Genomic DNA, 17,536 nt, shown 5'->3' with positions numbered 1-17,536 from the left:
AAACATCCTGAGGGAGAGAGCGCCACCCCTCAACCTCTCCGGCCTGTCTGTCCAAGAACTGCAGGTGCAATGCTTTACTATGGCAGATATTTACATCCAGAGCTGTTACTGCGGCCAGATGGCTGTGTCCCAAAACATCTCTCAACATAGCATAAGCACTCATGTTCATGGTGTTTGCATTAGCCATCTGAGTTGATGTATCCGTCTCATCGGTCTTTGCAGGAGCTTTGTAAAGATTTGCACCAGAAGATCGACATTGTGGATGAAGCGCGGTATGACCTCAATATAAAAGTCAACAGGAATGATCAAGAGGTATGTAAATGAAAAATGAGGTATGAAAACTTTCCCAGATTTGAAATCTTTCTGGTTTTAGACTTTTTAGTATTTCTTAAACTCATAAATAATACCAGTAACATTTTTGAAGTATTACTTCTTAATATTTTGTGAAAACAGTGATTTCTTTCATAATTATTTGATGAATATTTAAATAAGTTTAGAGGTGAAAGTTAAAGGACAAAAAAAATATATAAATAAATATTACTTACCCAAAACTTTTGAAAAAATTTAAGAAAATATATAATATTTGTAAGATTTATTAACATTATAAATATCTGTACCGTCATTTTTGGTAAATGTATTGCATTCTTGCTGAATAAAAATATTTAAATTGAATAAATAAAAAAATAAAAATCTTACTAAGCCAAACTTATGAAAAGTAGTCGTTCTTAAGAAAATATTAAATATTTGTCTTTTTTTTATTATTTATTAACATTATAAACATTATAAATTCATTTAAAATAAATAAATAAATACCCAAAAAGTAGTATATTCTTAAGAAAATATCAAATATTTGTAAGAATTTTCAAAGATCAAATATTTATTAACATTATAAATGTCATTGCTGTCATTTTTGGTCAATTGAATGCATCTATGCTGAATAAAAGTATTAATTTCTTAAAAAATAGAAAATCTTACTTACCCCAAACTTTTGAAAAGTAGTATATTCTTAATAAAATATAAACTAATTCTAAAGTACTTTATTTAAAACAGCCACATCAAAGATTTATTAACATTATAAATGTCATTACTGTCTTTTTTGGTCAATTTCATGTCTTTGCTGCAAAAAAAAAAAAAAAATCACACTTAACCAAAACTTTGGAAAAGTAGTATGTCTTTACTGCCATTTTTGGTCAATTTATTGCATCCTTTCTGAATAAAAGTATTATTTCTTAAAAATAAAAAATACCTAAAAACTTACCTAAAACTTTTGAAAAGTAGTACATTCCTAAGAAAATATAAAATATTTGTAAGTATTTTTCTTGATACAGCCATAACAAAGATTTATTTCCATTATACATGTATTTACTGTAATTTTTGGTAAATGTATTGCATCCTTGCTGAATAAAAGTATTAATTTCTTTTTTGAAAAATACCCAAAACTTTTGAAAAGTATATTTTTTAAAAAATATCAAATATTTGTAAGTATTTTTCTTAACATTATAAATGTCTTTGCTATCATTTTTGGTAAATGTAATGCATTCTTTGCTGAATAAAAGTATTAAAATAAAAAATTAAATATTGTACTTACCCAAAACTTTAAAAAAGTATATATATTCTTATATATTATATAATATATATATTAATAATAATAATATATAATAATATTATATATTATTATATATATATTCTTCTAAAATCTAAAATATTTTGAAGTACTTTTTTTTTGATACACCCACTTCATAGATGTATTAACTAAAGCCTGTTATATTTGTTCATTACCAGATTCTCTCATTAACCCAGAAGGTCTATGAGCTGAAAGGAAAAATGAAGCGGCCGAACTTGAGAAGGGTGAAGAAGTCGGCAGGTGCCATGCTGGGAGCGCTCACAGACAGCCGAGTCATGAAAGCTGACTTCAAAGCCAACCTCAAAACAGTTAAAAAGGAAGAAGAAAAGGTAACACTCTGGCTTCAACGCCATAACAAGTGTACTTGAGACACCAGGAGCCTGTCTGGCTGCTGGTACAGGCCGTGCTTTCAGCTCATTTGCTCAGATGTGCTGTGTCTGAAAGAGGTTATTTTAGAAATCATGTGATTTCTTTAAAAGCCCGCTGCTGATGAAATGTTGGCATTTAAACCGCCCCGTCTGTCTGTCTGATGCGTGTTGCCACGGTCCGCCGTGCCCGTGCAACCATTTGAGTTGCTCTCATCTCTGTCCTTCTGTCTCACTGAAGCATTTTCTCTCCATCAGAAGGAAGAGGTCACAGACTGGAGGAAAAATGTGGAGGCCATGTCAGGCATGGAGGGCAGGAAGAAGCTTTTCAATGCCGGACAGTAGACGACGACAAGTGTTTCCAGCCAAAGGATAAAGGGCATTGTGACACAAAGCTCATGTTACTTGTTTGAAGTTTAATCACTTTCAGCATTTTATGGTAATTTAATCAGCTATGGCTTCCATGCAACATTAAAGGAACAGTTCACCCAAAATATTTTGAAAAAATGAGAAATTTGGCATGAATGGATGCTCTGCAGTGAATGGGTGCCGTCAGAATGAGAGTCCAAACAACTGATAAAAACGACAATAATTAAGTAATCCACACCACTCCAGTCCATCATTTAAGCTGTGTTTCTAAGAAACAAATCCATTTATAAGGCGTTTTAACTTTAAACCATCACTTCTGGCCAAAATATGAGTCAGTAATCTATAATAGCGCTTTGTTTAGAGCTGTTTTCGCTTGTAAACGGTGCTTGATCTGAGCATATTTCCCTCCTGATTCAGACTACATGACTTTCTTGCCGGATAAAGCAATATAATGGTTTAAAGTTAAAAATGTCTTAATTGTGGATTTGTTTCTTAAAACTTTTATCAGCTGTTTCTTAAAACAGCTGATAAAAACATCACAATAATCTACAAGTAATTCACACCACTCCAGTCCATCATTTAAGTTTTGTGAAGTGAAAGCTGTTTTTGTAAGAAACAAATCCATTAATAAGGTGTTTTAACTTCAAGCCATCACTTCTGGCCAAAATATGAGTCAATAATCCATAATAATGCTTTGTTTTGAGCTGTTTTCGCTTGTGAACTGTGCTTGATCTGTGCATATTTCTCTCCTGATTCAGACTAGGCAACTTTTCCAATGGATTAAGCAATTTTATGGATAATAGACTAAAATTTTAGCCTGAAAGCAATGGGTTAAAGTTAAATTAAAGTCTTAATTGTGGATTTGTTTCTTTAAAACGCACAGCTTTTCACTTCACAAGATATTCATTGATGTACTGGAGTGGTTTTTATCAGCTGTTTGGACTCTCAGTCTGACGGCACCCATTCAATTCAGAGGATTCTTTGGTGAGCAAGTTTCTCCAAATCTGATCTGATGAGAAAACAAACTCATCTACATCTTAGATGGCCTGAGGGTTAATACATTTTCAGCATATTTTCATTTTTGGGTGAACTCTTTCTATAAATAGCGATTTGCAGTTCAAAAGTTTGGGTTCGGTACGACAGTCTCTTATGCTCACTAAGGCTGCATTTATTTGTTCAAAAATACACTAACACAGTTATATTGTGAAATCATGCAATTTAAAATAACTGTAATTTATTTGAATATATTGTAAAATGATAAAAGGGCATCTTGATTGAAAACTCATGTTGTTTGTTTGAATTTGAATCATTTTATGGTAAATCATTAATTCATTTTGTCAGCCAGCTATGGCTTCCATGCAACATAAAAGGTACAGTTCACCCAAAATATTTTGAAAATGAGAAATTGGGCATCAATGAATCCTCTGCAGTAAATGGGTGCCGTCAGAATGAGAGTCCAAACAGCTGATAAAAACATCACAATGATCTACAAGTAATTCACACCACTCCAGTCCATCATTTAAGCTGTGTTTCTAAGAAACAAATCCATTTTTAAGGCGTTTTAACTTTAAATCACTTCTGGCCAACATATGAGTCAATAATCTATAATAACAGTTTGTTTAGAGCTGTTTTGGACTGTTTTTGCTTGTAAACTGTGCTTGATCTGTGCATATTTCTCTCCTCATTCAGATTAGACAACTTTTTTCACTGGAGTAATCAATTTTATGGATAAAGGACTCAAATTTGAGCCTGAAAGCAATGGTTTAAAGTTACATTAAAGTCTTAATTGTGGATTTGTTTCTTAGAAACGCACAGCTTTTCACTTCACAAGATGTTAATTGATGGACTGGAGTGGTGTGGATTATTGTAATGCTTTTATCAGCTGTTTGGACACTCATTCTGACGGCACCCATTGACTGCAGAGGATCCTTTGGTGAGCAAGTTTCTCTAAACAAACTCATCTAAATCTTGGATGGCCTGAGGGTGAGTCAATTTTCAGTACATTTTAATTTTTGGGTGAACTCTTTCTATAAATAACAATTTGCAGTTCAAATATTTGGGGTCGGTATGGGGTAGTCTCTTATGCTCACTAACGCTGCATTTATTTGCTTAAAAATATACTAAACGGTTATATTGTGAAATATTATTGCAATTTAAAATAACTGTAATCTATTTGAATATATTGTAAAATGATAAAAGAGGCGTCTTGATAGAAAGCTCATGTTGTTTGTTTGAATTTAAATCACCTCGAACGCCATTTTATGGTAAATTATTCATTTATTTTGTCAGCCAGCTGTGGCTTGCACGCGATATTAAATTGTGATTTGCTGCGATTAAAATGCGCGAGTGCCGTGCTGTCCGTAGAGAGGGATTAGATAATAGAACAACCTCATATTCACATCATATCATATCAACTGTGTAAATATTTGCTCCATATTCAGTGTTGATTGAAACCAATAAAGCTACTGTTTACCCTTGAGTGAAGAACTTGATTATTTTATTACCTGTTTGCAGTTTACAAACAGAAAATAGTTCAATTTTTAATAAAAGCTTATTGGGTGAATTAGGACGTTGGAGTCTTTCATTAAAAGATCAAATATTTGATTAAAACATGCTGGAATGTCAATGTCCAGTATCCAGTTTAAAGCACTTCTAAGGGTTCACCTACAGATGGCGTTCTGCATTTATACTAAATTGGCTGAACTGGCTTTAAATCAACACCAGGGGGCGACAAAGTCACACAGATTTCTAAGCAGGCCTCAAATGGAGCCTTACATCAGCCATGGAGTCAAAGAAATATATCATTGTATAAAAAAAATGCGTCAGTTTTTATCTGAAATACAACATTTTGAGTGAAGACAGATGTAGTAGTGTTTAGAGAAGGAAGTACAGGGAGGTGAAGGGAAGGAATTTGGGTGGCACTGTATCCTCTATTAGCAGACAGATGGCAAACTGGCATAGATAGGCCATCAGTCATCAAGACCTGAGTCAGCACGTCCACTTCAACACCGAAGGAAAGTAGAGGAAAGTAAATCTGTGAACTCAGCTCAACTAGTCCAATGAATCATGTCGATATGAGTAGTTAATATTAAGTATAACTTCTCTTGAAACTAATAAATATTTATTTTATAGCAAATTTTCTGACTGAACATTAATTGTCAGGCTACAGAGAATTTATTTATTTTATTTTTTTTGCGGTGCATCAATTTTTTGTTCAGAAACTGCTAGTAAATTTTAAAATGAAAAATATATAACTATTTTATATTTGAAATTTTGACTTAATTTTTTACAACGTGTATTTTTCATTTGTCACTACAAAAGAATTTAAATAATAATAATAATAATAATAATAAAAATAGGATTGCACTTTTCCTAAAATCCTTATGTATTTTATTAAGTGTATAGAAAATTTTGTGTGGCAAGTACCCATATGCTGCAAGTTTTCTAATTGTCCAAAAACATAAAAAAGCCATCTAAATGTTTTTCAAGTGGATCAAAGTTATTTTGAAACCTTTGTGCATAATCTTAAAGCATGCAGTATCTTTTTACTATCCTATTAATGCAGGTTTCTCATTTTTATGATTAGCAGATGGATTTGGTTTAGATTGGATACAGATGCCGTCTCTCACACACATTGTTCTTCCTCCCCTGAAAACGACTTCCAAAAGGTTCATTGTATTCTGCCGCACTCTTTTTAATGCCAGGAAGGTTTAGGATCAATGTGAGCGAAGTTCAGAGATCAAGGAGAATTATCAGACTGCTCTGTAACGTCCTCGAGTTGATAACAGAGAAGCTGCATACTTCTTCTTCTTCTGTATATTAAAATCAACAGGTGATACCTCGTACAGTTCATTATTTATAGCAGAAAATGTAAAAACGTCTTACTGGGTAAGTTATTGCGGTTTAAATCTTCAGTATCCACAATCACGAGGCCATTGGAGATGAACAGTCATGTGAAATCTCATCCTGAAAGATATAAAGCAGAGCAGATATTAGCACCCTGGGGTTCACCTACAATTCTCTGTGATGTTAAACTCTCGATGCTTCAGATGTCCTGGTTAAATCAAGTTCACGTACTCCCATAGAGAGAGACAATCTTCAGATATTCCCTTTCTTAGAGCAAGTTACGGCAAGCGGCTAATATTTTCAGGAACCCGTATTAATATCGGAGGTCATCTGAGGTCTTTCCCTGATGTTATAAAGCAAAGCACATTATAAAAGTAAACATCTGAGATCCTCAGGCAAATATAGTGCAGGCAAAGCCCTCAGATCAAAAGACCAAAAATGTCTGGCAACTTCTCCTGTGTAACCAAATTACAGGCAAAGCGATCGACATTTGACTGCTCCCGGTTTCCTATTCGTGGGAAAATACTAGGAGAAATGTTGCTCGCAAATTGAGGTGAAGCACTTGAGCACTTCTGTTTCACATATATGAGTCATATATGTAGAACAAATAAATCTGCAATTTCCTTCAATGGTGTTGGCTTGATTTATTTGAAAGAGTTCAGGAATGCAATTTTCAGCCATTCTTTTTGATGTTGCCAAGACACACATACACACTGACCTCAGGTCTAATATTCTGGTCTGATTCTCACACAATACACTTACTTTTTTGCCTAAAACATCCTTGAATGTACCTCAGTATAGAGGCTTAGCGTCTTATTTTGGTTATCATATTTATTTATTTATTGAGGTTATTACTAAATGACCTTGTCAAAAAAATACATTTTATTGATTACATGATTATTGAATTATTATTTGGATTATGTGGTGCTACACGATTATTCTATTTAAATTAATGTGATAAATGACGTGAGTTTGGTCAAAAGTAATCTACAAGTTATCAAAAAGTAGTCAGGTTATATTACTTAACATGTGTGATGTATTAAATGTGACCCTGCCTGGACCACAAAAACAGCACAAGTATATTTGTAGCAATAGCCAAAATGACATTGTATGGGTCAAAATTATGATTTTTTCTTTTATTCTAAAAGTCATTAAGATATTAAGTAAAGATCATGTCCGATTAAGATATTTTGTAAATTTTCTACCGTAAATATATCAAAACTAAATTTTTAATTCGTAATGTGCATTGCTAAGAACTTCATTTGGACAACTTTAAAGGTGATATTCTCAATATTTTATTTTTTTGCACCCTCAGATAGCAGATTTTCTCGGCCAAACCATACATCAATGCGAATCTTTTTTTTTTTTTTTTTTCAGCTTTCAGATGATATAAATCTCTTCAAAAAAGTGAACATTATGACTGGTTTTGTGGTTCAGCGTCACATATTACGTTACTAACTAGCACAGGTATATTTGTCGCAATAGCCAAATATACACTGTATGGGTCAAAATGATCGATTTTTCTTTTATGCCCAAAATCAATAGGATATTAAGATCATGTTCAGTAGATACTTTGTAAATTTCCTATCTTAAATATATCAAAATTTAATTTTTGATTAGTAATATGCATTGCTAAGAACTTCATTAACAACTTTACAACAGGCGATTTTCTCAATTTTTAATTTTTTCCAAATTTTGGCCAAACCATACATCAATGCAAAGCTTATTTATTCAGCTTTAAGATTATATAAATCTCAATTTTAAAAAAGGTATCTTTTATCAATTAGCCTATATTAAATTGACGTCAGTATTAATATTACTGTAAAATAATATTTTGGAGTTTTCCTTTGGTTGCTAAAACCGATTGTTTTGCTCATCGCAATGGACTATGGACTACTTTTCGTCGCGGAACCGTTAAGGCAAGCTACAGGTAAATAATGTAAACGCAAATCAATATTTCACATCTACGTAAGTATTTATTTAGTAATTATCAATTTAATAAGCAAGATAGTATACAGTAACCAGTCTTTATTTCAAATTATAAAACGGTTAGTTCCATTCCTCAATTCTGATTGGTCAGCAGCTGTGTCGTATTCATGATACGGCACTGCTATGGCCGCTTCACTCAACGATTTTGTGTATCATTGAACCCCCTTAGCAACCACCCTTAGCAACGTAAACACAGCTGCAGCAGTTAGGGACTACTTTTTACAGCGGAAGGCAGTTAATGATTTTACTTTATGAAAACATACAACTTAATATATATAAATTAATATATATTTTTGATTTTAATATTTTACTGTGTGGTAACCGTTTTATAAAAGCAATAAGGTACTTGAGAGGCCATGCTGTATCGTGAATAAATCACGGCTGAAGGGGTTGCAGGCACGACGCGAACAACGCCCTTCAGCCGTGATTTATTCATGATACAGCACGGCCTCTCGTACCTTATTGCTTAAATAAACTCCTTCAGGGCGACTTGACCATTGTTTGGTCGAAGGTTGCTGTCAAATATCAAATAGTTTTCCAATTCCAGATGCAGTCATAAATAATAAAACAGGATATCCTGAGTTTGTAAGTAAGAAACTTGTATTATATATGTATTATTTATGTTCTACATTAAATAAATGATTTAATGAGAATGCTATATTGCAGTAGCGTTCGTTTATTCCCATAATGAAGGTTATTAATCGTGTTACCAGTGCTTTAGATGAGTCTGGAACCGCAACTGTAACGTTACTCGACGGGTGAAGGCGGAGGTCGGATGGAGTGAATGGCTTCTAAAGGGAGGAGCTTCACAAACTCAGAGAGTCCTGTTACTGAACGCTGGAGATTTTGGGAGTGAAGGAGCAGCTCAAGTCATTTTTCCTTCGCAGGTTTCTTCGCATATCTAAAGGACGCACACTTCGTTCGCCACACCGCGCAGGTGAGTTTTACCATCACTGCCAGATGTTTGGATGCGAGTTTACTAACTTTAACGCGCTTTTAACAAACTTCCTCCTTGCTTGATAAAACATTAACCATTTGGTTTCAGTCTCACTGAAATCTTTTGTTGAAAAGCGTGGCTTGTAATGCATGCATTTTATGGTTTGCTGAATATTACTAGTTTGCACTTTTTCAGAAAGTTCTAGCCCTGAATCTGTGATTCAGCTTTAGAATACATACAAATATTTGTGCATTGATGCATGTTGATTGTTATTTTAGTACATTTATTGTTTTTTCAAGTTTCTTAATCCTATTTTTGTCTTCTTTCCTTCCACACCCACTATTTTGCATACTTCTTTATCTTGTTTACAAATCAGCCTAGTTTTCTTTCCTATACACAAGGCCTGGGTTGATTGACAGCTGCCTACTGTCTAAAATGCATTTTGATACTCCATTGACCTGATTGAATTAGTTTTAAGTGTGCTTTGCACATACTAAAACCTGTAATAGGTTTGTATGCCATATTAATTTTATTGCATTGAACTTTTTTGCATCTGTTTGTGTCCTGTAGTCTACATAAGCGCTACTGTCCCATGCCTAGGTTTAGGGATGCTGTAACCCATTAAGATTCATCCAAAACGGATTTGGAGTTTTCTCTGGCTGCCCGCATTTCCACACTCTCTTCTCAAAATATTTGTGGCGTGGAATCACCGGCCATGAACATTCTTATATTGTTTAATTCATGTCTGTTGTGGGATTTGGGACGGGGTTGATGGGGTGGGAGCAGGGTTCAGAGTGGATGCTTTGGGAAATTTCTCTTCTGGGAACCATTCAGGGCTTGTTTAACTAAAGCGATGCATTTATTGAGCATCTTGATTGTTGCTGTTTGCGTTTTGGCAGCGAACCCGTAAATCCCGACCGACAAAGAATGCAAGCTCTGTACTTATTGCAAACTATTAAATTAATTTTACGGCCCCGTTTATTAACACAACCGCACAGGCCAGGCTTCTACGCCTACTGTAGGGCAGCTGCATATTCGGCTGATTCAGCTTATACAGCTTAGTACAGGATCTGTCAGATTATGAGTCAGGACCTCGTTTTATTGCTCTGACATTTAGTTGTACGAGTTAGAGTTTGAGGGAAGATCTGAAAGCAGAATGATGGAGCGATGTGCTGCACGGACAGTGAAGCGTGGTGCTCGCAACACTGCGGGCCAGTAATTGGCCATGAAACGGGATCTGATAACAGTGTGGTGTTTGGAAAATATGTGGGGAATGCCCTCGCCTTAAAAGGAACAGACTGAACGCGGTGACAGATGATTGGAATAGTCTCTGGAATGCAAAACAGCGCTGTTTTCCCCCATTTTGCACTTTTTCTCAGTTTTGGCTCCCTCTTTGTTGGGTTATGGGAACAGGCTGTCTGTAGGGGTCTAGAGGGCCTGTCTTACAACAGACCCGTCCACAGCCACTCATGTAAATCCTCTTGAATAAAGTCAAAATGACCTGGGAGATCCGAAATTCTTCTCTTGTCATAAACTCTATCTCCTGCCAAAAGGATGACACTGTAATCCAAGGAGAAGGACTGTAGTGTTTTCCTCAATTTAGAAACTCAAGGACATTGGTTGTTTCTCTTTGGGAAAAAGATAACGATCGTGAGGTGCAAATGAAAAGTGGTGTCTCAAGGCACATTAAACTACGTAAACATTTATAGTGGGATACAGTAAGGGCCAAAAATGTACATTCTGGGACTCTGGGATCTTCCTTTTGTTTATAGACTCCAATGTTTAAGATAAAGTCTAGATACATTAAGCAACTGTTGTCATATAGTTTAAAAAATATTGTCTTTTCTTCTTGAATTATGGTGCTTTTCTTTTAGAAGTAAATGAGTGCAGTGTTTACGACAAGTGTTAGAGAGATTAATTCTCTCTGGTTGTTTTAATGCATTTTTTCTACATTTTTTCACCCGCTAATAGGCATATGAGTAGTATTATATGAGTAGATTTCTATCATGGTAGCAGTATCTGTAATGTCTATAGTTATATTTATGTATATTACACAGTCATGTAATGCCAATAGAAATCTTGTGTAACAATATACACTTCTGTTCAAAAGTTTAGAGTCAGTAAATTTAGTTTTATTTTTATTTTTGAAAGAAATAAATACTTTTATTCAGCTAGGATTTGTTAAACTGATAATAGTTTTATTTTGAATAAATGCTGCTCCAGAATAAAATGTATTATGCAGCACAACATAATAAATCATCATATTAGAATAATTTCTGAAGGATCATGCAACATTGAGGACTGATGAAAATTCAACTTTGTATCACAGGAATAAATTATATTTTAAAGTATATTAAAATGGAAAATATAATATATCACAATTTTACAGTTTTTTCTGTATTTTTAAACAAAGAATGCAGCTTTGATGAGCGTAAGAGACTTTAAAAAACGTACAGATCCCAAACTTTTGAACAACAGTGTATATATTTGGAAGCAATTGTAAGATCATTTATAACAAATTAATAAGTCTAGTATTACCTCAGAATGAGATGGTTAACATTTATAAACAACTAAAGACTAAAACAGTCATATAGTATGAATATGACTGGATGAGCTGTTGTAAATTAGCACATCAGTTGAATTCTTGTTAATATGGCATACTTTGATGTTGTCAAAACTACATGGCTCCCACTATAATCAGTGGAGCTGTCTACACCGGAGACACCTGTCTGTAAAACAACATACAGAGTAGATTATAGTTTTAGTATAGCAGAATCTGCAGACACATTTCTGCTGTCACATGGTTTACACTCTCATACGGCCCAACCCTATTTGGGCATTCGGACACTCTAGATTGATGTCCTTCTGCTTCTTATCTGGTTTAGTCTACATTGACGGCCTTGTTTTATCAAGAGCAGAACATTTGCCAAAGCTCTATTTGGATCCCTCAAATGCATCAAAACATGTAATTATAATGAGTTGAGCTGACAATTTAATTTGCAAGTTTGCATTATAGAGGTTCTCATTAAATGTGCAAAACAATTTTCTAGATATGAAACTCCCACCACTGTACCCAAATCACTTTTTTGGTTGTCCACAAAAAGATTTATGCACATTACCATGCGTCATGCATTCTCTTTTTCTATTTGTATTGCTTGTGCATTCCTACACTTTGGAAATGCAAAGTGATTGTGTAAAGCAAAGCTGAAATAATGATTATTTTGGATGACTCCTATGAGGTGTTCGATTAACTTTTGTTAGGGTGATTGATGTGCAGAAGAAACCTCAAGAGATGCAGCTCTCTAACCCTTCCCCCTTCATATGTTCAGCTATTCCTCTGCCACTTTGAATCTGATAGCCTGTAATTTTAAAGCACTGGATCCAGGAACCGCAGTTGTGTAACGCTGCAGCGTTTTCTGAGCGTTCTCAGAGCTGCTGGATCCACCGAGCTCCAAACCGGCGGTGACGATCAGGAAAACGCGGCGAAACGGGGGCATTCCTCGATTGTGAAGTCAGAGCCGTCTGAAACTTTAGCTCGTGTTTATTTAGGTCCCTGCAAATATGCAATAAGTGCCCCAGATGTTTTGTTAGTAATATATAAATCTGAAATTCCTCCCGCCTTTTACATTAAGTCCTCCTGCAGCAGGATTCCAGTTTTTTTTTTTTTTTTTTGCTGTAATTTGACTTTGTGGTCTGTTTGTTGTCCTTTATTGGGACGGCAGGTTTCAGTGGAAAAGTCTAATGGTGCCTGGCCTTGGATTTTGAGGAGATCTTAAGTGCACTAGGCTTGCGCTCAGACCGCTGGTTTGTCAGGATTTTTCAGGGGTGATGAAGACTTATGGATGTTTTTGCTTATCCACTCTGTCTGTCTTGGACAGAAGCATATAGGATATGAGCTTACGATGACAACTAAGAAGCTGTCATTATGATTATTTGTCTGAATGTGTCTAATTTTAGATTAAAGGGGACATCAGATGCAAAATTCACTTTTGCATGTAGGTGTGCTTTAGCAGTGTGTGGACACAACCGTCCTACAATGATAAAAATCCATTCACTCCTTTTTTTAAACCCAGAAAACCTAAGCATTCTCAATTATCAAGCCGTTTTTATTTTCTGAGCAGTATGATGTCATATTGCTCAAGCCCCACCCACGACCATTTACGGACTGTCCTGTATTAGCATATTTAAGCCCTTTTCCGCCGTTTTCTTCGTGCTCGAGCAGATGTGGCGACAACAGTGTCTTGTAAGCAATGCAGGTGTTTTCTGGTTGGATGTAAAAGTGAACATAAGAGTTTTGAGGGTAATGCGCCACCAGATACACAAAAAAGGGGCGGGGTGAGCCGCAGCTCATTATAATTTATTCATCATTATTCATCAAAGAGACATGCATCAAAATGGGTAGCTGTGAACAGAGCTGTTTTTGACAAGGTAAAAAGCTCTTGTTTTACACAACCATTGAGGAATTTTAACAAAAGTATGTTGCAGACATTTCATGCATGAAGTCCATGAGGAATCATACCAACAAAGAGGGCATCCGATGTCCCCTTTAAGGGAACATTTGCAATTTTAGAGACATAATCGTTGTTTTTGCTTGGCTGCAATCTGAAGAAAAGCTGTGATTTTAAAGCATTATATCACCCAAAAATCTATCATGTTTTACTCATATTCATTTTGTTTCAAAGCTCTATCACTTATTTTAACTTTTGAAAAGCATTGAACTAAAGTTATATGGGTTTGAAACAACATAAGCATGAGTTAATTGATGACCAAATTCTCATTTGTGACCCTGGACTTCAAAACCAGTCTTAAGTAACACAGGTATATTTGTAATAATAGCCAACAATACATTGTATGGGTCAAAAAGACTGATCTTTCTTTTATGTCAAAAATCATTTGGATATTAAATAAAGATCACGTTCCATGAAGATGTTTTGTAAATGTCCTACCGTAAATATATCAAACATTTTTGATTAGTAATATGCATTGCTAAGAACTTCATTTGGACAACTTTAAAGGTGATTACCTCAATATTTAGATTTTTTTGCACCCTCAGATTTCAGATTTTCAAATAGTTGTATCTCGACCAATGATTCACCTATTCTACCATACATCAATCAAAAACGTATTTATTCAGCTTTCAGATAATGTACAAATCTCAACTTCAAAAAATTTACCCTTATGACTGGTATTGTGGTCCAGGGTAGCATTTTTGAGTGAACTTTCCCTTGGGTGAACCAAGCAGAAGAGCTAAATAGTAGCATCAAAAATGGTCAATTTTGTTTATGCGTTTGGCCGATTGTTTTATCCAAAGTGATTTACATTGCATTAAAGGTATGCATGTTATAAGTTCATGCATTGCCTGGGAATCTAACCAATGATCTTGGCATATCTACAGTAGTGGTAAGTGGCAATCCCATTATTCACTTAATTAAATATTCATTTATAATATTCATAACCAATCCTGAGTGCTCTTCCACTTTTCATATCATTCTTACATCCCTGTTTGTATGCGATCCTTAAAAAACCATGTGATGTCAAGTTTTCGAAATGACCATAATAGTGACGTGTAGCCAATCTAAGCCTTCATTTTTTGCAGTGAGCTGATTCTCATCTGCAAAAACATGCACAGGAAATGTCTCGGCGAGCCCATTTTCCCTGTCCTCTGCCTCAGCCGACCGCTAAACAAACAAAACTAATCAAGAGAAGTCCAGCGCATTCCATCAGAAATCACTCCGTGAGAGGAAAATGAAGAATTAGGGGACATATTTAGGGTCGGCCATGATGCAGAAGCGAAAGAACGCATGAAAATCGACATTGACTCTAGCATGAGGTCATGTTGATGTAGAGGCTTAGCGGAGGCCCGTGTTGTGAGCGCAAATGCGCGCCAATGCTCCCATAAAGGTGTTGAGGGAGAGCCAGCGAGCTTTGATTTGACGAATGCCGATTCTGCTGAGGTAAGGGGCGCTTTAGTGAGCTGCTAGTCAAACTCTCCTGACCTCCTGACCTTGCCGGCTCGTTTTGTGTTCTTTCAGCCTTAAATGGTCAGATCGTACATGCGTCCTTATCACGAGCCAAGCTGGGTCAAAAAAAAAGCCAATCTTGTGAGGTGATGTTACTGCTAGCATGATGAATTTGAGCGGGATCGAGTAACAGATGACCTGCACGGGTTGCCAAAGACAAAAGCTGACTGATGATGTTGAAATGATTTAAAAAAATAAAAACGCAGAGCAAAATCCCCCGAATACCTCTGTGGTATAATTCGGCGCTAGTCTTGTTTCTCTGTCTGTTAATTCTTTAATAGACCTCAGTCTTTATGTGTGCGTCTGGTAATGGTAGCAGCGGTAATTGTTTAAAAGTGCCTTTATGGAGTGAACTCTTTCCTTCTAATCAGAAGCATATTTACGTACTAGCACACTCGCCTCAGAGGGATCCTCAGGAATGCAAGGCAGCGTCGCGCACACGCACGCTCGCCTCCTTTTACTTTCCACTTCACATGTCGTTGCGTTCTTCTGAGAGAGCCAATTAAAGCTGATTAAAGCCTGAGATCAAAGCCACCGGCGTGGCTGTCACTCAGGATTCTCTCCTCCAATGTATATTTACCTGCGTGCGTTAAATGAAATGCATCCTGGCTGCTTTACATAAGCGGAACTATACGTCACTTTGCGGTATTGCGGCTCGGTTTGTGTTTGTAAGTTGAGAAGCACTGCGGAATTAGTTAATTTCTTCATCTGGCAGAGAGTCAGACGCAGAAACGCTCTCTCATGGTGAGAGTTTTTAATCAGCAATGCTCTGCACTGGCATTCGAGAGAATCTTACCTCATAAGAAATGTGTTATTAATGATTCCCCATTACAATCTCTCATGCTATTAATAAACATCTCAGGTCTGGCTTTTTTAAAGCGGGTTTTATTACCCTTCACTTGGAGTCCAAGCTAGCAGAGTTGCTTGCCTGCTGTACTTTGCAGGGCTAGTGATTCTAAGTGAGCAGAAAAGGCAGGGAATTTATTTGATATATGTTCCAGTAGTCAGTAATAATACGATTCGGAGGCAGTAATCATAAAAATATACGTTGTATTTACATTAAGTCATTTGCATTGGTTGTGTAATAGTAGCTCTGTTCCAAGAGCTAGAGAGCTGCCTATAGACAGCATCTTGTCATGGTCTCACCTCTGTCGTGGTATTGAGCGTGGAAGAGATTGAAAGAGATTCAGGAGCATTGCACATATCCTTCATAAGGAAGGAAATTCAGGAATGCATTGCAACTAACTTTGTGAACAAATACATTTTAGGTGATAATATAAATTATTGATATGAATTTCAGTCTTTACCCAAATGTCTGTGGGCTGTGGATTTTCATGCAGTTTTTTTTTTTATCAGAGTATGTTGATATTAACTGGCAGTTGCAAGAAATAAAGAAATTTGAATTGCAAGATATAATATGTTTTTCTCACTATTAAGAGTTTGTATCTCGCAATTCTGGCTTTTTTCTTGCAATTGTGAGTTTATATCTTACAATATCTTACGACTTTTTTCTTAGAATTGCATGATATAAACTCGCAAATCAATTTCTGAGAAGAATAAGAGACTAATATTGTGAATTTATATCTCACAATTCTGACTTTACAATTGCATGTTATGAAGTCAAAATTGAGAAAAAACAGAAAAAGTTACGATTGCAAGATATAAAGTCACAATTATAAGAAAGGGAGTCATAATTGCGAGATATAAAACAGGCTTCCATAGTAAACTTTTATAAAAACATTAGAACAGTTTTCTGCACGAAAGACCCATTACTGGCTTCTTTTCTTTCCAATACAGTAGGAAAAAAAAGTGATGCAAATTAAATGAACTGAAATGTGGAGTGTGTACATGAGGACGATAACTGGGACAAGATGATTGACAGGCCAGTTTATGGTGACAGAATGCACAAAATATTTTTCCTAAAAATAACCTTTTTTTTTATTGTGATCCTTTTTCCACAATGAAGAACATTTTGTGCAATGAAACAATTGCATGGATGTTAAAGGTCCTTCATGGAACCTTTGATGCCAGTAAAGAACTTTTATTTGAAAATAATGATTCTTTTAAGAACTGTTCAATGAAATTTCTTGGGGGAACCAAAAATGTGACCCTGGACCACAAAACTAGTCTTAAGTAGCACGGGTATATTTATAGCAATAGGCAAAAATACATTGTATGGGTCAAAATTATCAATTTTATGCCAAAAATCAATAGGATATTAAGTAAAGATCATGTTCCATGAAGATGTTATGTACATTTCCTGCCATAAATATATCAAAACTTAATTTTTGATTAGTATTATGCATTGCTAAGAACTTCAGTTGAACAACTTTAAAGGCGATTTTCTCAATATTTAGATTTTTTTTTGCACTCTCATATTGCAGTT

General features: G+C 35.4%; 2 protein-coding genes across 2 annotated transcripts in view; both read left to right on the top strand.

The window, feature by feature from the left end:
- Positions 1-4,835, top strand: part of tnni4a (troponin I4a) — a 9,482-nt gene extending 4,647 nt beyond the window's left edge. Inside the window, exons 3-6 of the mRNA XM_073838491.1 lie at positions 1-64; positions 223-312; positions 1,783-1,953; positions 2,248-4,835. The exon at positions 1-64 is cut by the window's left edge and continues 68 nt beyond it. Of these exons, the coding sequence (XP_073694592.1) occupies positions 1-64; positions 223-312; positions 1,783-1,953; positions 2,248-2,334 (412 nt within the window). The 3' untranslated portion in view covers positions 2,335-4,835. The remainder of the gene's footprint in view (positions 65-222; positions 313-1,782; positions 1,954-2,247) is intronic.
- A 4,182-nt stretch (positions 4,836-9,017) lies between these two features.
- Positions 9,018-17,536, top strand: part of cald1a (caldesmon 1a) — a 54,536-nt gene continuing 46,017 nt past the window's right edge. Inside the window, exon 1 of the mRNA XM_073838490.1 lies at positions 9,018-9,130. The gene's annotated coding sequence lies outside the window, so the exon portion shown is untranslated. The remainder of the gene's footprint in view (positions 9,131-17,536) is intronic.

This window comes from Garra rufa, chromosome 4 (genome assembly GCF_049309525.1).
Source record: "Garra rufa chromosome 4, GarRuf1.0, whole genome shotgun sequence".
Classification (NCBI taxonomy): domain Eukaryota; kingdom Metazoa; phylum Chordata; class Actinopteri; order Cypriniformes; family Cyprinidae; genus Garra; species Garra rufa.
The sequence above is the reverse complement of the archived record's forward strand: the minus strand, read 5'-3'. Positions and strand labels throughout refer to the sequence as shown.